Source organism: Stylophora pistillata, chromosome 9, assembly GCF_964205215.1.
Source record: "Stylophora pistillata chromosome 9, jaStyPist1.2, whole genome shotgun sequence".
In the NCBI taxonomy this organism is placed as follows: domain Eukaryota; kingdom Metazoa; phylum Cnidaria; class Anthozoa; order Scleractinia; family Pocilloporidae; genus Stylophora; species Stylophora pistillata.
In genome coordinates this window covers 29830908-29855686 of record NC_142527.1, presented here as the reverse complement: position 1 = coordinate 29855686, position 24779 = coordinate 29830908, and the positions used below count along the sequence as shown (strand labels likewise).

The 24779-nt window shown below is 41.5% G+C and overlaps 2 protein-coding genes across 5 annotated transcripts; one reads left to right on the top strand and one right to left on the bottom strand.

The window, feature by feature from the left end:
- Nucleotides 1-111: 111 nt before the first annotated feature.
- LOC111338070 (TPR and ankyrin repeat-containing protein 1) lies at nucleotides 112-20695 on the top strand. Of its 4 annotated transcripts, XM_022944479.2 has the most exons (20): nucleotides 112-1372; nucleotides 2843-3102; nucleotides 3444-3674; nucleotides 4099-4329; nucleotides 4768-4998; nucleotides 5313-5463; nucleotides 5982-6379; nucleotides 6736-6966; nucleotides 8127-8366; nucleotides 8539-8689; nucleotides 8920-9323; nucleotides 9604-9831; nucleotides 10064-10294; nucleotides 10389-10539; nucleotides 10704-11129; nucleotides 11480-14673; nucleotides 15119-15757; nucleotides 16154-16407; nucleotides 16798-19613; nucleotides 19931-20695. In XM_022944479.2, the coding sequence occupies exons 2-20, from the start codon at nucleotides 2875-2877 to the stop codon at nucleotides 20137-20139; spliced, it is 10644 nt and encodes a 3547-aa protein (XP_022800214.2). In that variant the 5' UTR covers nucleotides 112-1372; nucleotides 2843-2874; the 3' UTR covers nucleotides 20140-20695. The 4 variants fall into 4 exon arrangements, with proteins under 4 accessions (XP_022800214.2, XP_088589741.1, XP_022800224.2 ...); XM_088733615.1 differs by having other exon boundaries at nucleotides 112-3102; nucleotides 4102-4329; XM_022944489.2 differs by having other exon boundaries at nucleotides 112-3102.
- On the bottom strand, nucleotides 20666-24691 carry LOC111338087 (dynein axonemal assembly factor 6). Its single transcript, XM_022944509.2, has 6 exons — nucleotides 24572-24691; nucleotides 24355-24433; nucleotides 23909-24023; nucleotides 22680-22776; nucleotides 21913-21998; nucleotides 20666-21719 (listed from the first exon to the last, which is right to left on the bottom strand). The coding sequence occupies exons 1-6, from the start codon at nucleotides 24647-24649 to the stop codon at nucleotides 21590-21592; spliced, it is 585 nt and encodes a 194-aa protein (XP_022800244.2). The 5' UTR covers nucleotides 24650-24691; the 3' UTR covers nucleotides 20666-21589.
- Between the last annotated feature and the right edge of the window lie 88 nt (nucleotides 24692-24779).

Below are 24779 nucleotides of genomic sequence, written 5' to 3'. Positions count from 1 at the left end.
GTCTTTTTGTTCTCCTTTCCTCATCCCTCTTTCCTTGGGAAAAATTTTTTGTGTCAAATTTGGAGACGGGCCAGCCCAGTGGTCGAAATTATGGAGACTTGCCGATCTATTATGGATGTAGGTCGCGACCACACCGGAACTTACCATATCGTGCGGCAAACGATAACATGTTTTATTACACGACTCGGGCAGTCAGAGGGCCAATAACTAAAATCAACCATCAAAATGCTCTATTGCCGGTCAATATTCTCTCAGTATTGGACCAGGCACTGTCCCGAATGGTCCCGAATGATACCGCACTTGTGTCCCTTTGAACTTCAGTCGTATAATAAATATCTTATTAACCAAGCTTATTCGGGACCGTACTGGAAGAATATCGGCCCTCGGTCTTTTTTGTACGGACCTCGCTGCGCTCGGTCCGTACTGTCAAGACCTTGGGCCGATATTCTCCCAGTACGGCCCTCGCGCTTGGTTAATAAGATATATATCACACATGGGTGTCATAGTTCAGAAAATTTCCGTCTCCCTCCATAGGTAGCCCTCATATGACGACCACTTTTTAAATTTCCTATGTCCCCAAGGCAGCTGCTTTGGAGAGCCTCGACCATGATCTCAATCGCCGAAAGCGCACTGTCCGGGAGTAATATATGTGAGCGCCCCCCACCCCCTCCCCCTTGAGATATGAAAAAAAATTGGCTTCTTTATGTATTATAAAACTATCGAGGAGCTCACCTGGGTATGCAGGAATGCATGCTCTAATGTAGAACACCTCAATGTTGGAAAGTTCTGCCGGCAGCTTTGTGTTTCCTTGGTGATATCTACCGTTTGGATAGATAATCACAAAGTTCAAATTTCTGCACGACCTGAAAAGACGATTGCCACTTTGGACTTAGTATCGGAAAGGCCTCTTCATGTTGATTCAGCTGATGCGGTCCACGGAAAAAGAAGATATTCCAGATTTAAATAATAACATCGACTTTCTCAGGAAAGGGTTAATAAACAGAAAATAAGGCTTGAGTTCACTGCGTTGGCAACGCTGACGCGTGGTCACATGACATGCGCGCAGCGCGATGAACAGCCGATATATTCCCGCTCGTTAAAAACATATGCAAAACTGCGAGTTGGCTCTTCCGCTGGAAATGGTAGCACCCGGAATCATTTTTCATCGGTAGACGTCACAAATTCTCACTGCAGACCTTTTCCGCAATAACACCAGCTGTTAGTGTGCAGCGGAGCGAAGATTAGGATTTTAAAATTTGAGTTTGTTTTGAATGAATGAATGAACTCACCGATCCTTCTACCAGAATGTTGTTTCTGTTGTCTGCCTCTCATTTTCGCAGGAAATAAAGCTGTCTGTTCGAGTGTGTGAAAGGTAAGGCGTTTTTGAGTGTACTATACTGGTTAGAGAGGTAACACAGAGCTTATGGGGAATATTCAAGCTATTCGCTGACCATTCCATTTTGCATTTTGCATTTTGCTCGGGAGTTGACACATGAGGAATTAAATATTCATTCAACTCGAGGAATTTTAACAACACAATGCAATATTACTGTAAATATCCAACTACACTGCTGTTCTTGTTACCCTACTTAAGCCGAGCTTGTCAGATGTATCAAACCATTGAACATTCCAGACGAGTTCAGTGTGAATGGTGAACACATTCACACTAACTGCTTGTTTTCGAATGAAGGACCAGATTTCTGTTGCCTGCTTTACAGTCTCTGAATATTTCATCCATTACTTCAAGAATTGCCTCATTTGATGTTGTCATTCAGAAATTAGGGGACTAGTCTTACTTTTGAAAACAGAAAACTCACCCAGAAAAATTGCGTGGAGGGTGCTCGAAGTGTGTTGTCGTGAGCCCTTCTGAAAGGTGCGATAATTATCAGTCAGTAAGCTTGGGATTATTCAAATTTTTTCTGGCTGGTCTGAACCGGAAATAAACGAAATTCAACATCACTTTCTTTCCTTCTTTTGGCAGAATGTTAGAAAGGAGCCATTTATGATATAGTTATTTGATACCAACTTTGATTGTGGAATTGCCATCTGTGAAAAGTCCTTGTGGAGAGTGATGGACACACTTGGACTAGTAACCATTACAATCCAGCAAATATATTTGCTCACACACAATTAGTGTGAAAATGTCATGGGACTTAGTGCTGGAGAATAACCGATAACATTCCTCAGTGATATCCCATGATTTTCCAAATTATATGTCTAATGAGATAAAATTCTTAGTTTAGAATGCAATTTAAAGTGAGAGAGCATTCCATAGTGATAGTAAAAGGTTCATATATGTTTGTTCTTAAAGTGTCACCTGACAATGTTGAGAGTGAACATCCCTTGTAGTGAAAAAGGAAAGCTGCTGGTAAACATTTCATTTGAAGCATTGCAAAACTATTTGAAGGATACAGTAGCCTCCATTTGGCATGAAAATATGCCTGTCTCTTAGTCTTTGGACATTCTCTGTCACCTCAAAGCTCAAATTTCTCCTTGAGCTTTACTCGTGGAAACATGGTTTACTTCTTTGAACAGATAAGGGTGGTAAACAAATATCTAATCATAGTTTTGCACCAAATTGACCAGTCTATGAAGAAATGTATGCTGTCAGCCCATGTCATGAGAGTGTTACAAAGCTGTGCTCTTAATTGAATCAGAATTTGCCTGGCTCTCAAAAGCCTCCATACAGGAAAAGAGGAACAAGTTGCCCAAAGACAAACTTTCCTCTAGCATCTGAGCTCTTTTAGAGCATGGCTGAGGGAGAGAGTTAAGACTTGGTTGCAAGCAGCCAAGTGAAAAAGTTAAAAGGTTTTGTTTGAAGCTAAATGTTAATTTCTTCTAGTCTCAGTCTCTTTTGTAAAAGAAGTTTGAAAGATGGATGCCATAGAGTTGGGGCGTCAAGCAATTCTTGCTCATGAGGCTGGAGCACTCGAGCAAGCATTAATGCTATTTACACACAGCATACAACTCACACCTCCAAACAGACCTCACTATGCTGGCAAACTACTGAGAGAAAGAGCAGATTGTTATTGGGAGTTGCAACGTAAAGAAGATGCATGCAATGACATGAAGAGAGCTTTAGAGCTATTCCCAGGAATCAGGGTATGAGCCTTCAACTTATAGAACTTCTTCCTATAACTTATCCTGACAAATTTTATAGATTATCACAAAGACAGGTAATGGGAATATTGAAAATATTATTATCAGCAACATGCAAGTGTAACAAAGACTTCCACTTTAATAAATAGCAGAAAACAGCACACCTAACTATTAATGGTTTGGGGTAAAATTATCTATTTGCTCTGCACAGTGTGTTCTGTAAACTCTGGAAACCATGTGTACAAGCTTTGCTGTTGGTGATAAAGAAGGAAGTTTACCACGTGTAGATGTGCATACAAAAATTTATGTTCGAAAGATTCTTCAACCAGTTTTATTCTCACCAGGATGGTGCAGAGAAATGGGTACACAGAGGTTTTGAAGCCAATAAAGAAGAGAGCTGGTCTGTTGCCACTCAGTGTTATACCTATTCACTATTATTCTGTCCTCGCAACAATATTGCTTTGCTGTCCACTTTGTATGCATCAAGAGCAGAAACAAACTACCGAACAGGGAGATTTGTGGAAGCACGCAGTGACATTGCAAATTGCTGGAAGGTTGATCCTGCTTTGGTTAAGGTTTGTCTTGCCTTTGTCTCCTCAAAGATAGGTCAATATTGTTACATTGATGAATTGATAGCTGTGGATGTCACATTTTGATTTTCTGGAGACAACACAGACTGTCATTTGGTTTTCAGGCAAAGTCCACATTATTTAAAGATTGAAGCTTTAGTTTCTCTATTTCCATCATATTACAGCCTGATACATTTGAAACAAGAAAGCCAGGTTAAGGTGAAACATTCTTTAAATGTTAAACTCCATTGATTTTGTTGTCTGTATTAGAAAGAAGAGCTAAATGAACAAAAACATGTTCATTTAGCTCATTATTCATGAAACATGTTAGCATGTTAAATGAATTGTCAGATGCACTCAGTCTTGATTTCTTCCTGGCTAAATGATACATTGTTGTGACTATTAACTATGTATTACCTCTCTATTACAGCAGGAAGGCAGGCGCTGCAAGGATAAAGGCATTCGATTATATCAAGCTCACAAGTACAATCAGGCCATTGTTTCTCTTGGACTGGCAAAGGAGTTTTTGCCACGTTCTATGAAGGAATTTCATGCACAACTACAAAGCTATTTGGCATCTTGTTATTTTAGTCTGCAGCAGTATCCAGAAGCATTAGAGGCTGGTAAAGAGGCATACAAGACCAGGCCAGGGAGGGTGCAGGTTGGTGTTTTGTATAGCTAACAGTGGGTGTGCTGATTTGCTATTTGTAGATACACAGCACTGCTCATATTTAAGATGAAAGTCTCAATTCTAAACTTAATCCTCAATTCTCAATTCTCAAAAGCTTTGATAATTGAGGATCAACTTTCAAGGCTGGATTTTAGAGTTTGATTTTCAAGAATCTACATGTAGATCTAAGTTTAGAGAATCTAGTTTTAAGACCTTTAAATAATGTTTTGGGAAGAAAGGCATGGATAGCATGGTGTGGAGAAGGCCTGGCTCCCTTTTATATTACTCAAGTTTGGTTTCCAAACCCAGCATCCTCTTTGAAAGTTGAGTATTACAGTATGAGAAAGAAGAGTAATGCTACAACTGCAAAATAGCTATGACAGAGCTTGGCTTACTTTAGAATGTCTTGTCACTTCTTGCCTATTGCAGGGTGAGGCAAAAAGGTGGAAGGAAAGAGGTAAACAACTTTTTAAAGAAAATAGGCTGGATCTGCTTGTTGACTGTTACTCCATAGCAATCAACTATGCTCCCACCAGTGATCGAGAACTGCTGGCACAGCTGCTCTGTAATCGCTCACTGGTCCATATAAGAAATGACATGTATAAGGAGGCAGTGTTGGATGCTGAGCGCTGTGTCAAGATTAGGAACAACTGGTCAAAAGTGAGTACACATTGAGGATGCTTGTAGATCAAGTGTAGGGTTGATTTGCCATTTGTGAAGCTTTATTGTATTCTTATTGTTTTCTGTTGTGTATAGTAAGTTCTTCTACCTTCATCATGAGACATTTTTCAGGGGTGACAAGTGACTTGCTTGGAAACAAGGATTGTTGATGGATAGACACATTATTTGGGTTTTGTGGAATAAGCTGCTTGAATTGTAACATTTCCACTACGGATTCTTCTTGTGAAAAGAAAAACAACTCACTTCAATTTTTGAATCTCACCTCGCATAAATGTTGTTTCCTTGTGTACCAGGCTCATTATAGGCTGGGATCAAGCTTGGCCGGTTTAAAGCGTTATAAAGAAGCAATGGATTCCTTTGCTACAGCTCTTGATCTTGCTGAAACTGATGAGGAGAAGTATGACACTCTGTTACAGATCACCACTGTAGCCCCTGAGGTGAAAGGTAGATATTAAGCATTGCATGCTGCAGGTGTACCTATATTCCCATTTCCCTGAGTTTTTAGTAGGCTGCAAAGATCAGAGAGCTCTTTGGCTTGTATGCAAATTCTCCATCTCGATTTCTTTGGCCTGTGCTGTTCTTATACTGTATATACATGTATTACATTCTCCTGTTACTAAATACACTTCTTTCCAGCCACTAGATAGAAAATCCTGTTTGTATATGATCACACTGGTTGTTACCAGTGTTCCAGACCTATGATGTGTTCACAGCGGATCCAAATTATCTGCCAATTGTCATAAGATCTGCTGGAAGTAATCAGGACACAGTTGGCAACAACAATGGCAACTATGATCCCAGGGAAACTAAATATTTTATGAAGCAGAGTGTGATCCTCTGGGTTGTCGACTTGTAATTCCTAGTAGAGTGCCCAAAGTAGCTGTACCTGAATGAAAATTTCTACTCCACAACCAGATTTAGCTTTTGTTTACTCAGGTATATGTCTCATTTCTGCACTTCAGATGGAACCATGGGTGTAAATGAAGAATTTTGCTCTCAAATCATTATCCAGAGAGCTGTAGATGATGCAGTATCAAAGCAGAACTGGGAGAGGCTTCGTGTGTTGTTTGTTGGCGGAGGAGGCCCTTATGATGCTCCTGTTGGAGAAGGAGGGCTAGCAAGTGGATGTGATTCCTCTCAAGTGCCTTTAGATCTGGTCATAGCATCAAGTGTGGCCTACAAATCAAACCTATTGACAGTTCTATTGGAGTTTGGGGCTTGTGTGGATGGACTGCCATTGTGTAAAAAGCCTCCCTTATTGATAGCCTTGGAAAAAGAGGAATTTGACATTGCATCTAAGCTGATAAGTGAGGGTGCTCACTTGGCCTGTGTTTCAAATCAGCCTCAACTCCAATCAAAGGTTTTTGATGTTGAATTAATTCTTTTTTTTTTTTTTTTTGATTTATACACCCTGTATCAATTGAGAGAAAGCGTCTACTGCTCCTAATGATACTGTGATTTCTTTCTTTCTTCTTTTTTGTGGAGGGGGGATGGGATTGAAGAATTACTCCCTTTCTCCTTTCATTACACTTGTGGTCTTTTTGTCATTTTAATAAACAAACTTTCAGCTGAGGCTAGCTTCCTATCAAATACTTTGGTTACACTTTACAAAGTATACTAATACACTGGCAGTGGTGAGTGTGTTGTCATAAAGTAGAACCTGCCGTGTCATTCTTTGATATCATTTTAGAAGGTTTGTTATTTGGTCTATTACAGGCACAAGCAAAGTTCTGGAAAGGAGAAGCTAACAAGGTAGTCAAATGCGGGGAAACAGAGAAAGTCTCGCAATACTACAAATTAGCATTAGAGTATACTCCAAAGCAAGCCATAGAACTTAAGAGGGAATGTTTGGATGCATTAGCTGACATCTGTTTTGAGGGCAACAAGTTTACAGAGTGCATTGAATATGGAGAAAAAGGATATGAAGTTAAACCTATGAAGAACAAGGTAATACATATAGATTTGTATTTCTTTGCTAGTTTTGTGACGGCTAGAGCTCCAACTCCATAAAGCAGCTGATAAACAGTGGAACCTGACGAAGTAAGAAGTACCGTAAACATCCATGTATAAGCCGCAATTTTTTTCTAAAAATTGAAGCCAAAAATCATGGGTGTGGCTTATCCATGGATACATCTGTGTTTGGAGTTCTCAGAAACCTAATTAATATTCATAAAACTTCTTAAGATGCCAAGAAATAAACATAGAAGAAACTGAGAGCGTGTTGCTGTAGTTCATTGACTTTTTCATTGAGTGGTGGCTCCTAAAGGAGTCGTTTGTGTCTTCGAGTGTTTATCGGCGAATCTTGCTCTCCGCGAGTTCTTTCAAGCGATTAATTTTCGCTTTACTCGAACAACTAAACACCAACATACAAGGAATCTCCATTCCTCCGTACAGCAGTTTTCAGTGTCGTCTGCGGCCAGTCACTTCTACGCATATCTTTCCGCCACGTGCGATAAAGTACCACAAAATTCGCGAGTACTCGCGAGGTAAATGGCAGGATGTTTCGTTGTTTTTTACTACCTTCATGGCAGATTTGTCCACTGCATTATCAGGTTCCTGTTCTGCATGAAGTTTTTCGCCTTTTGCGGGTTTCCAAACATCTTATACCCAGGCGATGGCCAGGCCCTGGCTCAGACTCCTCCCAACATTTAAAGCTTGGCTACTAAGCACTTGTTTGTTTGTTTGTTTGCTTTTTTTGTTTTTGTTTTTGTTTTTGTTTTTTTTTTTTCAATGCCAAAGGAATTTCAACTTTGTGGTGTGTTTCGAAGTGATAATCTCGAAAAATCGGATCGAAAGAGCATTTTAAGTTAAGGATGGTGTAAATTCCAATTAAAAAGAAGGTACAACAAATGAAATTTTGCTTTCTTTAGACTTGATAAATGTGAAAGATAGCCAAAACTTCTATGTTGGTGTTTCGAAACCTTGATTGTTTGTAGCAATACAACTCTAATGAAACTTCAAATTGTATTGTTTTAATTTTTTTCCAAATCTGGGGTGCGGCTTATCTACGGATGCGGCTTATACATGGACGTTTACGGTTGTCCTGCTTAAGCTCCAGCAGTTGCATGCTAGAAGACTGATGAGTTTTAATGTTAATTTACTTTAAGGAATCTGTTCAGAAGTGGAGAGAACGAGGAAACAAATTGTTCAAAGAGAGAAAGTATGAGCTGGTGGTCCAATATTACTCATTAGCAATGGAGTATATACCAGAGACCATGGAGAATATGCAAAAGATGAGTGCAGTCTTGTTGAGTAATCGATGTGCTGCTTACTTGAACCTGCAGTGTTATGACAAGGCGAAGGAAGATGCTGAAAGATGTGTACAGATTGACCCTCAGTGGTCTAAGGTAACAAAAGCCTAAGCATTGTGTGATGTGTACGACTGTATATGAGTAAAGTTTGGAGTTGAGGATTTGAGTTAATGTAGTTTTTATGTCCTGGTAGTTATCCCAGTGTGTCTTGCTACCAAAATTCTGCCGTGTAAAGAAAACTCTTCTCCTGAGTGTGTTTTGTTTGTAGGGGTACTACCGTCTTGGTTCTTGCTTGAACTACCTCGGTCAGAACCTGGAAGCCCTCAGAAGTTTTTGTGATGGACTTAAAAAAGCAGAGACAGATGATGACAAGTTTTCCCTAGCGTCACATATAATTTCTAATGCCGTAAATGTAAAAGGTATTGAATACATTAACATTTAGAACGATGATTGTCAAGGTGGCTCTATAGGTGCATGTGTACTGTTTGGTAATGAATCCGTTCATATCATATTCTTATCTTATTAGCCCACTTGAGTTGATTTTCCAGCAATATTCTCTTTGCCTAGGTGCATCCTACCTCCCGAGTTATCTGGAATAAGTGGGATTAAGAAAGCCAAGTATTCTAAAATTTGTTGTTCTTGTTTGCAGATGGAACACTTGCGATAACCTGCCGCATTCCCAGAGCTACTGCACAGAGGCTAATCAAAGACGTCTGCGCCAAGAAGGAATGGAACAAGCTGCAATTGCTATTCCTTGGAGGTGATAGTCAACGGTCATTTGCGAAAGGTCGTGGAGGTGTTGCAACTGGATGTAATGCCGGAATTGTTCCCATTAGTCAAGTGCTTGAGTCATCTGTTCACGACCGTGACAAACTAATTGCTGTGTTGCTTGATCATGGCGCTCTTGCTAACGGTTTGCACGGTTCAAAACACCCACCCTTATCTGTTGCTTTGGAAATGGAACATTACGGTATTGCGTATACCCTATTGAAGCATGGAGCTGATCCATCCGGGATTTGTTGTTCAAGAGTAACAGGGTCTCATCACCGTGAGGTGACTATGGTTTTGTATGATAACGTAGCATTTTTTGTTCCACTGTTTAATTATTTTAGTTGACATCATTGAAATATACGTTGGACCTTCGAGAGCTAAGGTATGAACGCTCAAGGACAGATAGAATCTAGAAATAAACACGGGTCATGAAGGCACAGAAAAGCTTTGAATTCCACAAGATGATTTTCTTGGCCCTTAAAGTCGTGTATTTAAATTTTGAGCTATAAAATATCATGGATGATGACAGGATCCTCGTAAAGATTTTTTTTAATTTTTGCAGAACCAAGGTCATTTCTGGAAAGACGAAGGCGTGAAGGCTTTGAGTGCAAAGGACTACATTCAAGCTATCAAATTGTTGAATTTAGCTCTTCAGTTTCCTAACAATTCAGCAGATTTGAGTTACATTGTGAACAACTCACTGGCGACAGCATATTTTGAAACAAAACAATATGTGAAGGCAGTGGAGAAAGGCCGGGAATGCTTTAAGGTTAAACCAACCAAATCTCAGGTATAGTGCCCTTCTGAAAATTTTCTTGAAACCAGCAGTATTCTTTGGGTGAGCCTGTCCCAAACTCTCGGTCAGCGGAGAACATCGAAACGACGAACGTTGCCTGGCGCTTGTGAAGGAAAATAACATTTCCGGCATTTATCGCCAGCCCGTGTATCCGCGTGCCTCTGCTGACCGAGAGTGTGGATTGATTTTGATCACGCGTTTGATTGTCACCGTCTCTCTCAACCAGACGGAAGCAAGCAAATGGAAAGAGCGTGGCAAGAGACTGTTTTCTGAAAAGGAATTCTCCATTTTGGTTGAGTATTACACCCTGTCCATGCAATATGTTCCAAGCAACGACAAGGAATTTCTGGCCACTCTACTTTGCAATCGTGCTCTGGCTCATTACAACATCTGCAATTACCAACAAGGTCTTACAGACGCTAAGAGCTGTACAAGATTCAGGCCAGAGTGGTACAAGGTGCGTTAAATTTTTGTCATTTCTTTAGTTTTGCTGTAGAGCTAAATAAGTGCCTACGCAGGAGACAAACCTGTTTCTATTTTGGATATCGTAGGGTTTCGTGCGACAGGGATTTTGTCATGCTTGCTTGGATCAGAACAGAGATGCGGTGAGAGCCTTTGGTGAAGGATTAAAAAGGGCAGAGAATGATGGAGACAAGTTTGTAATACTTTCTCAAATCGTGGATTTGGGCCTTAATTTGTCAGGTAACTAGCCGCTTTCTGCTTTTCTTCTGGGATCTTATTTGAATATACCAGCAATCTAAAGTTAAAGACTTGCATTATGATACCGACAGATAATTATCTGTTTCTCAGCGGATTGTTGTTTGCTCTACCTTTGTTTTGATTTGTTCTTTTTGCTTCCCTTGTAGATGGAACTTCCAGTATAACGTGTAGTGTACCAAACCCCACTCTGGAAAAGCTGATCAAGCAGCTGTCCGAAAAAAAGGCTTGGGACAAGTTACATGTCCTTTACCTCGGGGGCGGAGGACCCCAGCGCTATTCACCAGGGGAGGGTGGCCTAGCGACTGGTATTGATGCATCTGAGATACCTATCGAGCTTGTGTTTGGGGCTGCTGAAAAGTACCGGGCTCCTCTCATCGTGGCTCTTTTGGAAAATGGTGCCTCCTCTAACGGACTGGGTAAAGCAATCAAGTGTCCTCTTGAACTAGCCATTGACAATGAAGAATACAACATGGTGGTTACACTGCTACAGTATAACGCTGACCCGGCTTGTATTATGAGTAAGGCAGGCGATTCACTTCTGCACCAAGCTTTGAGGCAAGCATTTGCAACCGGTAAGTCATGAGACTGTTTCGTTTAACACATTTCAGTTCATTCTTGTTTTCCGAGTTTATTCAGAGTTTTTGCTTTGTACAGTATAGCGAGTCCTCGTATTCTTTTTATTCAGAATTTTTCAGGGTTCAACCGTGATTTATTTCGTTTCTACTTATCCTGATATTCGGCAAGACTAAATGACGTCGTTTTTTAAAGGAATGTAATGTGTGAAATTGTGTTCTTTCATTTGTTGTGAATGCGTCTCAAAGAAAACATGAAAATTTGGCGAAACCCCGCCTTTGACCTTGTAAAATACCTTATGGCCTGATTGAATTCTGTTTGGTAGTTTTTCTAAATCTCGGTCTTACAGGGAGCACTGGACTAATTCAAGCCCTTCTTGACTCTGAGCTGTTTGACCCTGACACGGTGGATAGCAGTGGCAACACGCTCTCTCACTTAGTGGCTTTTGGAAATTGCTCCAGGAGAAAGTGTGCGATGATCAGTGTCCTAACAGACGCGGGAGCCAATCCAATGGTAAAAAACACGGAAGGCAAGGTCCCACTGGATTATCTAACCAAGAAAGACCCACGGGCAAAGTTGATAAGGCAAGCCATTAACTCGTATAAGAGTGGCAAGAAGTCGGGTGGTGGTAAGAGGAAGAGGAAAGTGATAAAACTACCAGGAAAGACAGTGCCTGGACACGAAACAACAGCAGAAACAGCAACAGGAGAGGTAGGAGTCCAGGAAGAGGCAGGGGATGAGTGGTGTAATGCTGCGGATAAGGATGTCCCAGAAAGCAACCATCGAGTTGTAAAAGTGAAAGCTGAAGATAAAAAGCCTATGCCAGTAGCCGTGCTGGTGAAGAAAGATCCTCTGGATGACCTACGTACGAGCATCAAGAGCATGATCGAATGCATCAGTGTTGTTAACAACTCAGAGATGGAAACTACCGAAGATGACCTCAGGCTTCAGCAGCACGACAAAGAAGAACAGTGTGACTCGCATCATGTCCCCGACATCGAAAGAATCATAAATGACGACGACGACGACGACGATGAAGAGGTAACCGAAGGAGAATTCGAGGTAGACCTAGAGTCCCCCTTTGAAGATTTGCCCTGGGAAGTGGACTGTACAGATCAATTCTGGAAGGCTCTACAGAACACTAACGTCAGCGATTCCTTGAAGCGACGCATTATCGGTAGGATTCGGATGCTGGCTGAGGGACGATGGACAAAAACGCTTTGCAGGAGGTTGGATGGCATTCCAAAGAAACGCAATATCATGCTGTTTGAGGCCAAATTAACACGAGCTTCTCGGATTATTTGGGAACTGACAGTTGCGTTTTCAGCCAAATGCAGTAATGATCCCGAGTTGAGAATGCAAATGGAAACATCTGCTGGGAGAATTTACTCTGAAATCATTCGTGTTTGGGACATTGCAGCGGACCGAGATGGCCTTATGGCGAAAGTTGAGAGCATCGTGAAGTCTCATGATAGAGGATTGAGTTGTATTGTCAAGAAAAAGTTGTCTGGATTCAGGAAAGGGAGTGACAAAGTAAAGAATGTCAGTGGTGAACGCCTGCCAAATTTCTTTGTTGAGCTGTCTGAAAAGGTAGAGGATTTCTCGCAAGCGAAGACAACAAAAATTGAGAAGTCCTCTGATAAATATAAAGGTTCTCAGTTCTTCTTCCCACCAGCAAGTCCAAACGATATGGAGTTCCACATTCTTAAATTCTACTCCTTTTCCTCGCTCTTAATTAACTCTGTTCTTCACAGTAACCCTGCAGCCAAAGTGGACTTTCCCTTCAGAGTTACTGAGCTTGAGCACGCTATTATCAACTTGCGTCCAAGTCAACCGTGTCCTATCATTCTTCTTGGTCGAAGTGGTACCGGTAAGACAACCTGCTGTTTATACAGGTTGTGGAATGAGTTTCAGTTTTATTGGGAGAAGGCGGCTACTGCTGGACCTCATATCCCTAAGGTAACGCAGTATTTGCCCAAAGCTGATTCGTGTAGAAGTATCACAGCTTGTGAGCTTCCAGAAGAATTACCCCTTCAGTCGTCAAGTTTCAGAGTACTAGAAGACATTGACGAGCATTCACCATCAGACGAGTTTATCAGAGCTAAGGATGCACGGCGCAAAGACTACGAAGAAGGCGACGATACGGTGGAACCTTCCGAGTTTGAGGAAGTGACAGACGCCCAATATGAACATCTTCATCAGGTCTTCATCACAAAAAACCCAGTGCTTTGCAGCGAGGTTCAGAAGAATTTTTCTGAGCTCAGGCATGCCTTTCATGCCGTAAGGGAACACGCAGAGAAGGAAGCCACAGCTCTGAGTTTCAGAATTCAAGATATTGATGATGCAGCTTGGCCTCTATTTATAAATTCTCGTGACTGGTTGCTTTTGTTAGATGCATCTCTTCCGGGCTGCGAGTTCTTTCCTCGTGACGAGGATGGTAGTCTGTTGAGAAAGATTTACGGATGGGGAGAAGAAGAATGTCACTTGGTGGCTATTGAGGACGATTCTGACAGTGAAGTTGAGGAGCAAGACGACACACATGCCAATGACATTGATGATGTTGTGTGTAATCGATCGGACCCCAAGAGTTTTGACCCCAGACGCGAGGTCACCTATGTTGTGTTTGTATCGGAGCTGTGGCCAAGAATGATGAAGAAAGTAAAGGCTCAGTACCATCCAACTCTAGTCTGGACTGAAATCCGATCGTTCATCAAAGGATCCGTCGAGGCCTTGCATACTGAACACGGTTTCTTGACTTTGGAAGAATATTCAGATCTTGGAAGGAAGCGAGCTCCAAACTTCTCTGCCGATCGTGACGTTGTTTACTCTCTTTTCGTTGTGTACCAGAACACTAAACGATCATTGCGAATGTTCGACGAAGCTGACGTCGTTCACAACATTTATACTCGTCTGCAGAAAGTTCAAGTTCCTGATTGGTCTGTTCATCGATTTTACGTTGACGAAACTCAAGATTTCACTCAAGCTGAACTGTGTTTGCTGATCCGTTGTAGCCGCGATCCAAACGGTCTTTTTTTCACCGGTGACACGGCTCAAAGTATTATGAGAGGAATTGCGTTTCGCTTCAACGATTTGAAATCATTGTTCTTTTACTCGCAGCAATCTTACCAAGCCCTTGGTTTCCAGTCGGGAGTTAGGGTCCCAAATAGACTTTATCAGTTAACACACAACTATCGCTCGCATGCAGGAATTTTGCGGCTTGCCTCCAGTGTTGTGGACCTGTTACTTCATTACTTTCCAGAGTCTTTTGATCGCCTTGAGAAAGATCAAGGATTATTTGAAGGACCTAAACCCGTGCTGTTAGAGTCATGTAGTTTCGGTGATTTAGCAATGATTCTTCGAGGAAACCGTCGGCAATCTTCGAGAATTGAGTTCGGTGCGCATCAAGTCATACTTGTGGCCTCGGAAGAAGCTCGGGAACAGATGCCCGATGAGTTGAAACAAGCACTAATCCTAACAATTTACGAGTCGAAAGGCTTGGAGTTTGATGATGTCCTTATTTACAACTTCTTCAAAGACTCCCAGGTGAGGTTCAGATCGGTGGTTTGCCATTTATGGCGGATTATGTATGTCCTATTAACTTTTGTGTATTTAGGTGTTCCGTGCGCACATCGTCGTGGAGGCTCTACTACCCATACACGTAACAGGTTGTAGACCTCCAGAATTTCTTGAAAAGCAATTGATTATACTTTGCCTAAGGGGTAACATTTCTTACCAGTTAATAAAATACTTTTCCCCTCTCCATCCAGATGGCAAATATCACATGCTTACGAAATTTTCATATGAAGCAAGCGTGAAAACCGTATCGTTCCCATCTCTGTTACGTATATATCTATGTCAGTAGAGCTTGTGCTCTATACAGTTTACAGTGATACTTCGCTATCCCCAGCATGTACTGAATCTTGCTAGCAAGACAGGACTCATGTTTTTTCCCTAGACAGAATTGTGCTTGTTTTGTTTGCACGTACAGGCTAAAAAAGAGTGGCGAGTCGTGACCTCTTACATAAAAGAGCTGTCGGAAGGAAGGATCCCAGACACTTCGGGACTGATAGAACTTGCTGAAGAGGACTTAGAAATAACATCGCGTCCCCTTGACTTTGATTCAGACAGACACAAGGTACTCAACTCTGAGTTCAAATTCTTGTACACAGCCATTACCCGGGCCAGGGTCAATGTGTGGTTCTTTGATGAAGAAGAAGAAGCCCGGGCTCCAGTCTTTGAGTATTTCCAAAAGCGTGGCCTTGTTCGCGTGATACGAATGTCAGGTGAAGCTAATGAAACAGATCAGCTGACCAGTATGTTCGTTGAGAAGTCGACGGAAGCCGAGTGGTGCCAGCAAGGGCATTATTTCTATAACAAGGAGCTCTGGGAGGTGGCTGTGAAATGCTTCACAATGGCGAGCGATCAAGTCATGGTAAAGAAGAGTCAAGCCCAGCTGCAGGCCGCTGAAGCAAGCAAAATTAAAGGTAACCCTAAGCTGATGAGAGCACAGTTCCTGAAGGCTGCTAATCAGTTTTTACAGTGCGCTATGTTGGATGAAGGCGCCAAGTGTTTGCATAATGCCCGCGAGAGACTGCTGTTGGCCAGACTAAATAAGAAATTAGGAAAGGTAAGAGCGGAATAGTTCCCGAGACTGTATCCATAAGCATCATGAATAAGCCCATTTATTCTTTACTTATTTGCGAGATTTTGATGGAGTTCTGAAGTGTGCGAGTTCGTAGAGACGTTAAATGTGATTGATCGTAGCGACGCAAAGTTTCTTTGATGCATGTACTTTTTTCAAGCTATCATCTCAAAATTGCCATTTTACAGAAACTTTTATCACTCTATGGTTGACGAAATCTCTATGCTATGAAAAAGTGAAATAGGAGTTCGAAGTACTCACTGCGATTTGCAAAGCACACTTATCATGTCGTATCTGTAAGGGCCTGTAAAATAAGCGGAAGCCAGCGACACTGTTCCTATTGCCCATAAAATCGTTTCTCTATCCCATTGTCTGAAACAGTTTGAGGACGCAGCAAAACTGCTCAGGAAGGAACGCCATTACTTGGAAGCCAGTGAGTGTTACGAGATGATTAATGATTACCACCAGGCGGTGGAGATACTGTGTCAAGGAAATCTATACAAAGAGGCTATCGACACCTTACAGCGGTACAAGAGCCTGGTGGGAACTGATGCTAGCAAAGGAGGAATCCGCTCTCCTAGAGAGTCGCGGACGGTGGAACGACTTTGCCATCAGCTGGCAGAAGAACATTTCAGGTAGGTGTTAAAACGTTGACTGATTGGCGAAGCGAATTCGGCTTGGCTGAAGTGTAACATTTTCGAAGATTAGTCTGCCTTTTCAATTGAAGTGTGCTACGTTGCCATACGATTGTGTATTAAAAAAAATCGATTGGCAGAAAACAATCCATCAGTAGCATTTTTGTTTATGTTTTCGTTTTGTTCAGAGACAAGAACTTATGAGAGGTTTCTTTACAACTGCGTTCGATGTTGCTGTCATTTCCTATGCCTCTTCCTTATTTTCACCATCTCATTTTGTTGCCTTTTTCCTATTTGTTTGTATGGTGCAACAAGTCACTTAAAATAGTTCGTATATTTTAGATGGTAAACTTCGACTCCCATACCTCTTATTGTCTGTTTATATTTTAGCTCTGGTCGTCTTGATGAAATGGTCTCCGTCCTAGAGGGATTACCCTCTGCAAACGATCGAATCCTTTTTCTGGAGAATCACGGGTGTGTTCAAGAAGCCATGGAGGCACTGGTCGATGAAGGTAGATACGCAGATGCTGGCAACCTCTTAAGCAAGAATGGCAGATTTATTGAAGCGGTAAAGTTTGTACACACAAGAAGCTTTGCAGCCGATTGCTTTTTGTCTGCAGCACGATGTGCGCAGAATCATGCCTCTGTAAATGAACGTCGTGATTTAGTTGAGGGGTCTACTGAGAAAGCTTTGGAACTATTTAAAGATTGCAATGATGAGAACGGTCAAGCGCAATGTTTGCTGATTCTTGCGAGGTTGAATAAAGATGTAGAAGATGCCGAAAGTGCTCGGAAGCTATTTAACAAAGTAAACAATATTTGTGGCGAAGTAGAGGCATGTCTCGAGCTTTTCACCATTTTAAATGAAGACGTTTCTCATGTTGATCTTCCTGGTGTCTTTGTCACAAGCCTGAACAGACTGTTTGGCCTTATTATGGCGCTCAACAAGCCTCAAAGAAGTGTCGTGGAGCTTCAGAAAGTGGAAATGTGCGAGACGTATTTTGGTGTTTTCAAGGGAGACAAATCAGACTTGAGATACGCTTTTGTCAATAGCGGCGCGCTGTTCGTAACGTCTGTCCCTTACAGCCAAGATGAAGTCAAGGTCGACAAAGTGGTACTCGATGAGGGAACCGCACGATGGCGGATCGCATGTTACATGTGTGGCTTGGCTTTTGAACTAGTCCAGAACATTAGTCAAACAGTAGAATTCAGTGTACGATTACAGGGCATCTGTCGAAAGTCCCTCGTGGGCTTGACTTGCAATCCTGAACATTGTCAGCTTCTTCACGCTGAGTTCTCACAGGCACATTTTGAAAAGCTGTTTAGTGCTTTGTGCACTCAAATTCATGTTAACGCCCTTGTACAGTTATTCGCGGATACCATAGGCCGCTTTGACCCTCAGAGGAAGCTTTCTCAAAAGCTGCTCACCCGTGAAGTACAGGACTTTCAAGCGTGTCGGCAACTTTACGATCTGCTCTTTCCAAAGATGGGCTTGCATATTTCTTTCCTGGGCAAAGAACACGTTCGCTTTCTTCGCAGGAATAGTGCTATCAGAGAGCGCTTGTCAAGGTGCGCGGAGTTTTTATGGAAGATAACCAAGGAAAGCCAAAGGTGGGTGAACCCCAACAAGTTTATTAAGATCTCACGGATCCTTAACCTGGTTGGACAACCTGGCAAGATTGGGGCTTTGCTTTCCGTGGAGGAAAAAGGCTTTGCAATGAGGAACATGCCTTGCGATGGAATGCTCAAAGACAAATACCATGGAGGTTTCCGCAGCTTCTTCCGTTTGTTTCACGAAGGTAACTCTATCCTCCATGTGTACGGCGATGTCTTGAATGCTGCACACTCCTTTATTAGGAGATTCTTCAGCATGATCGCATGGAGGTCTTCCATTCCATTTCCTTCAGCTGCTAACACGAGTGCAGTCTTTGAGCACCAATTAGTCTCCTGTCTGGCATTGTTTGCATGTCTGTTTAAAGACTACGAGAATCCAGTGTGTCTCCCCGAGAGCTACCTCCATCTGATTGGGTTCTGGGACGCAGTACACGGTTCAGACAAGTTCCCTTCCTTGTTTAGTATCGTTGAAGCTACAGCCGCAAGAATTCCTTCTTTCAAAGGAATCCGAGGAATCCAGCGTTTACTGGAGTACACAGTCCAGCTGATGTCGGGACAAGTCCACTGTCGGTTCAACTTAATAACCAGTGCTTTCAGTGTCAGTTCATTTAAGCGCGTGCTGTCAGGTGAATCAGAGAGAATTATGATACTGGCTATGACCATGTTGTGTAACTACGGTAGTGGGATCCCAGCAGCACCATGCGGCCGTCTCATCGAATCCTTGCGCAGTGTCACCGTTCACCCATTTTTGCCTGTTCGAATGCAGAGGGCATTGGAAGCCGTACAAAATGCCAACGGTGTTCAAGACATTGTTACTGCAACGCAAACCTTACTATCGCAAAGGAACGAAGCTTTATTTTCAGTTCGTTGGTGTAACGGAGGGTTCCTCACTGCCGAGGTGAATGTTGCTTTCTTCAAAAATTCGTTCAGTGCTGATTCGGCTCCTTGGCATTCGCAGACCTCTAACTCGAGTGAGCCACCTGTAGATGTCTACTCTCCATCGGAGTTTCAGATGCCAACAGGATACCTGGAGGAACAGAGGAAGGAGCGCGCTTTAGAAACCGAGCGTGAGGAGGCAGCCATAAAAATCCAGCGATGGTTCCGCCGAATCAAATGGGAAACCCCGGAAACTACACCTTGTGATAAAGTTGAAGAGCAGCCAGCGGACTCTGTTCTACTCCACTTTGAGCGTTTTAAGGTGGACACCTCAGCTTGTAGTATATGCAGAGTGCACTTCAGCGACAAGCCCGATGGTGTAAAGTACGAGTCGCACATTGTTACAGAGAGTCAGCACTGGCGTCAGCTGCGTTTATTCAATCAATACAAACAGCTGTTTCTCGGAAGAATCTGGCCTCTGTTTGAGGCTGAGAAGGAACTTCGTGAACAGTTGAATGCACTATCTGGGCAGAATAGGGTTGGTTCGCACGATTTTGGTCTCGATGTCCAGCGGCTTGACCATGCTGGCGCACGCGTTGGAGAGTGTGTGCGAGAAATCGAGTCCCATTGTATGTGGGGTAATACGGATCGCTTGATGCATGAAGTCGAGGCTTTGGGTGCAACTGTTAACGAAGTTCAGGAAATTGTAAGGCAAGGTGAGAATATGTTAATCTTCACAACTCACTCTTATGAATTCGTTAGATGTACTAATCCCTGTCAATATCCAGACAGAATCGTGGATGTTTCCGAGGTTTCTTCAGCTTTCGAGGCTTTCTTTTTTGTTTGTTACTCAAGTCGAAAAGCGAAAACTTTTTTTTTTGACACTTTCACTGGAAAATCAGGTCCAAGTTACGGAACCGTATTTTTTTTTCTTTGTTCCACGCTTAAGTTGAATATCTTACCCGTTTGTTACAGGAAGTTCTGTTCTACTCACGAACCGTATGTCATTGAATATTTCCTTGTGTGATTGTAGACCAACAGAAACTGCGGGGTGGGGATGCAACGGTTGAAAGAAGGGATTACCCTGAAGAAAATGACGATTTTGCTGATGAAGAAGACATCTTGGATTTGTGTGGGCCTAAAGACGGTGCAGCCAAAGGGGGAGGAGGAGGAAAGCGAGGTGGCAAGAAAAGGAACCGGGGAAAACGCGGGCGTGATAAAACACGCTTTAGACAGTCGTGAACATTTAGTTCTGTGAGGAGTGCTTGGTAATGAGAGTTAAGACCATTTCTTAAATGCAGCTTTGGCAGAAGCTTTTTTGTTGTGTTAGCAAATGGTCTATGGTAAAAAAAAAGAAAATGAAAAAAGAAAAAAGTATCCAAGTGGTCTTTATCTCAGTCCAGTTGAAAGAACTGTTATCGTTTACCTCCCCCCCCCTCCCCATATTACTTCATTGCAAATACATATTTCAATATTCAAGAGCAGTTGCTCAAAACTTAATGAAGAAATATTGACAGAAATGCTGCATTATCTTCTAACTTTGAGCATCCGTTAGGACTCTGTTGATTGTTTTGTTTCAATGTTTAGTCAATGCAGAATGGAAAAAATAACGGTACTTGTCTTTGGCTATTGAGTCACCATTTATACATGGCTTCTACTTGAATACTTGAATAAGTGTTAGGTGCTTGAGGGGTAGTTTTCACAGGCAGACTTGAGTAAGTGCTTATGTTTCCTGTATGACTTCAAATTTATTTAAGGTGTTAACCGATAATGGAAAATAAAGTTAACTTTTATTGAATACCACTTTGAAATTTTCTTTATTTTACCAAGACTGCTTCTATTTGAAATGAAAAACTGCTTAATGAAAAATGAAAACCCGAACAATTTATTTTGGTTATGATTAGAAGAAATTTTGTGAGGTGTTGAAGGATGGGGGAACAGAGTCCCTCTAACAACAAAAAATTCAGTACATTTGTTTGTTAAAGTTTGCACAAATTTCAAAAGTTTGTGCCCACCAATAGTTATTTTACAATTTCCAACAATCTGTGACAACATCTTACAGCAGTTAAGCATAATTGTTCAAGTGTTCATCATGCAACTAAAATAGACCAAGGTGGGTTCAAACATTTATATTTTTAAGATGTCCATGGCAAAAATTTTTCTGAGGGTCAATTCTACCCTTTCATTTTCCCCTTCAAATATTTCCTAAACGCTGAGTCGAGTCATAGGCAATCCAGAAACTGGATTTCAATTAAGGTCCAGATATCTTTTAAACCCTTCCTACAGTTACTGTTTGTAAACTAGAATGTAGAAGCAAAACTGAACAAAACCATCAAGAAATGGTTTGATATTCTGGTCTTCACGGATAGGGACGAATAAATGGAGGTCCCGTCTCCTGCAGGGTTAGGGGCAAGAGACGTTAATTTCCCACACACGAGATTACTGTGTGATGGATGTCCTCCCCTGGGGTGGGATGGGTGGGTAACAGGACCCTCGTTGATACCAGTGTTTACTACACTGAAGGGGCTATCCTGTATAAATATAGATGTCTGCCTGTCTGACCATTAAGAATGAAGAAGTCTGTCCTGAATTCGAATCAGGTTCACAGTGGCTTGGTCAGTCTTGTGCTGTTGCTCTCTTTTTCCTTGCCTGAAAGGTCCTAAAGGAATACATCAAGGAGAATTCCTTCTGGTCACCTTTGTGTAAGGAAATCATATTCCCGTACAAGTCGAACAGTTACAGTGAGTAGGTCTTTACTTTTGTCCCACTGTGCTTTGCCATTTTTACTGTCCACTGGGTGTGGCAAGTGTACTCCGAGTTTACTGAAATTGAAGTACAAACACATTTTTTATCATATCTGAGAAAAAGTACTCTGAATTAATGAAAACACAAACTGTCAAAAGTTCAGATGTAAGGATGAGGGAAAGAGAAGTAGAATGAAGGACTGTGGTAGAGTGGGGAGGAGGGTTTCCTAGCTCTGAGATAAAGTGAGAGTATTTTTATCAGTTGACTTACTATTTTGGTGTTCTACAGTCCAGAAAAGTATCTGTTACATCTAAATTTACATCAGAATACTCTGTGTCTGGAAGCTTGATTTTTATCTAAAAAGTGAGAAAATAATTGCAGTTAGCATCTGTACTAAGTAAGAAAAACAGGTCTTACCCAGATTTTGAAATTGTAAGAAACCCTATGCTAAAAAAATAAGGTGGGGAGGGAGGCAGAAGGTAAGCCTTGACCAACTCTAAATTCTTGATTTTAAGATTATCTGTGACTGCTTCAATTGCATGTACAGGTCTAACGATTTTAATTCTTAGGTTACCTATGACTGCTTCAACTTCACATACACGTCTATTTAACGATTTCTTGTAAACAAGATAATTTGAGATTAAATTTCTTTAAAGGGAACAGGAACCCTAAAATTTGCCTGGCAGCCAACACCAGGCTCGGTAGCTCAGTCAGTTGTAACTTTGGACCAGTGTTTGAGTTGTGCTTGAGAGGCCTGGATTCCAACTCCACTTAGGCCTGAGTCTTTCTAGCTCCTCTTTCTGTGATTGATGTACTCGCAGTTAAAAATGTGAACGTCAATTTATAATCCATCTTTGTACACAGACAATGTAGAACCCCCAAAACTAAGACTTTTTTCACTCAACATTCCCAATATATGCTGCAATTGGTATCCTCTACCATTCATATTGCTAGTACTGGCTAGGAGTGAAAAACATTCAGAGCTTTGTGACAAAAGATTTCTGTTATCAAGGTAACAGTGTTAAACTGTTTCTCACCACTAAATCTTCACAGCTGGAGGAAGATGGATTTCTACCACTCATTTGAAGATACATGTCCTCTGAAGTTACAGCTTGCTTAAAAATCATTTCATATCTAAATTAAATTTAAAAATAAGGCATTTCAAAGCAATGTTACTGCCAATAAATGAACAGAAACCTAAACAAATACAGTTTAAATTTAGTAATGAATCTGATACCCTATATAATTTTTTATCAATATAATTATATTATACATGAACCAAAACTCCTTGTTTCGCCAAATATCTCCAGCAGCGGTACTTTTGCTGGTGCATAATCTCCCAGCAATTCATCAACTTTGCCTTGCAGTTCACTGGTGCTGATTTTGCTCTTCAGAGCAGAAAGCTGCTGTAAATGCACAATAACCCAGCCAGGGCTTAAAACTGGACGTTTGAGCTTGGGTCCATGGCATTCAGTAGCTATCTGCTTCCACCCTTTCACTCCCAAGATCTCATTCATAATTCTCCTTACTGTCTCCTTATGATATTAGACAGATTGCAATTCTGTTAGACAGATTGCAATTTTATGATGTCTCCTTATTGACGAAGGGCTAATGCTCAAAACGTCAGCTTTTGTAATCATTACGGTGGCCAATTTACCATTTCTACTTTGTTGATATATCCAAATTATTTCGTTACTACCACCGACGCAGCCCCAAACAGTTTCTTTCGAAACTGTCAGCCTTTATTCTTATGATGTTAGTTTGGACAATTTAGTATTTGATCCACCAATAATCCCCTTATTGATATTTTTCTTTATTCTCATCACTTGTCTGCTTGATATTGTATTGATACAGTAAAGAGAAATTCTGTCTTGGTCACTCATAGTAGTGAAAGGGTTAAAGAATTGCAATCTGTCCAAATATCCTATATTTACGTTTTGGAATTATAAACAATCATGCATGATTATCAGTCCGTGTGTGCAAGTTGGTTACCGCTGAAACCATCTAACCAACACTATTAGTCAACTTGCCAATATCCTTGACAACTAGGTCAACTTTGTGAAAAATCTCAGTAAGTCCAAACTTTCACTTTGTTTTTGGCAAGTTAATGATGTTTGTGTACAGGTTAACCATGGCTGTTCGCAGATGGTATTACCAATTATCTTGCAATGGCAAAGTGGCCATGTGCCTTGAGAAAATTTGATGATTTATCAACAGAAGTTGTTGAGAACAAGTTTGCAGATCAAAAATTATTTTCTTTTCATACTCTGGAGCAGGTCTCGGATCTAGCTCATCATCTCCTTGTCCAACTTCAGGTATCTCCTCTTCATTCCAGATGTCATGGCCCTTTGCTTGTTGCGGTTTGGGAGCTTGAGGACCACCTTGTTTAAGTATTACAGGAAGGAAGAAATGTCACAGTTAACTACAGTAGTCATTTTTCCTGGTCAGAGCTTCATACCCAGCGGCTTTGTAAAACATATAAATCAAAAAACCGAGTTTTCCCTTATAGATCTTATAGTCACAGCAGTTGCTGATCTCGAGGCAGAAGGAAACAAGCACACAACAACAACAACAACAACAAAAACTGTCATTTTGCATTCTTTTTCTCTTCGAGTATTTCACGTAAGTTCGATGCCTTCCCAGCTATTTGATTACTTTTTGCAACGTGCACTGCAATGAGGCAGTCATTATTGAAGAGAAAATAGGGCTTACCAGGTTTTTCTTGTTTCTTTGGTGGCCCAATGCTTCCAGGATTTACTGCGGCGGATTTCTTAGGCGAGAAATTTTCGTCCTGTGCATTGATAACAGTAGGCAGACAGTGTCAAGGCAAACACAGATTCGATTTAAATTACGCCCCTGCAAATAAGCTAATACTCGCTGCTCTACCCCTTCAAAATTTCTTTACTTTACATAGTTTTACTTTACTTACATCAGAACTTGAATCATCGCCGTGTGGAGGTTTCAAAAGCTCGGACAGAGCCTCAAGTCCAGCTGGATTGAACGCCATATTTGTTTACCTTGGTAACCGTGCCCCACTATCCCTTCCCGTGTAGAGTCACTGATTGTTCTCGAACCATGCTTCACTCGAGCAATATTGTGAAAAATAGTAAATTAAAAAATATTTAATGTTAGCCTGG

What these genes read in the sequence shown, in the direction of transcription:
- LOC111338070 (XM_022944479.2), top strand. Translation starts at nt 2,875, where the DNA reads ATGGATGCCATAGAGTTGGGGCGTCAAGCAATTCTTGCTCATGAGGCT. An exon ending in TAATGCCGTAAATGTAAAAG is followed by an intron (nt 8,690 to 8,919) that starts GTATTGAATACA and finishes TCTTGTTTGCAG; the next exon opens with ATGGAACACTTGCGATAACC. An exon ending in TAAATAAGAAATTAGGAAAG is followed by an intron (nt 15,758 to 16,153) that starts GTAAGAGCGGAA and finishes TGTCTGAAACAG; the next exon opens with TTTGAGGACGCAGCAAAACT.
- LOC111338087 (XM_022944509.2), bottom strand. Translation starts at nt 24,649, where the DNA reads ATGGCGTTCAATCCAGCTGGACTTGAGGCTCTGTCCGAGCTTTTGAAA. An exon ending in AAAGAAACAAGAAAAACCTG is followed by an intron (nt 24,024 to 24,354) that starts GTAAGCCCTATT and finishes TACTTAAACAAG; the next exon opens with GTGGTCCTCAAGCTCCCAAA. An exon ending in GATCCGAGACCTGCTCCAGA is followed by an intron (nt 22,777 to 23,908) that starts GTATGAAAAGAA and finishes AATTTAATTTAG; the next exon opens with ATATGAAATGATTTTTAAGC.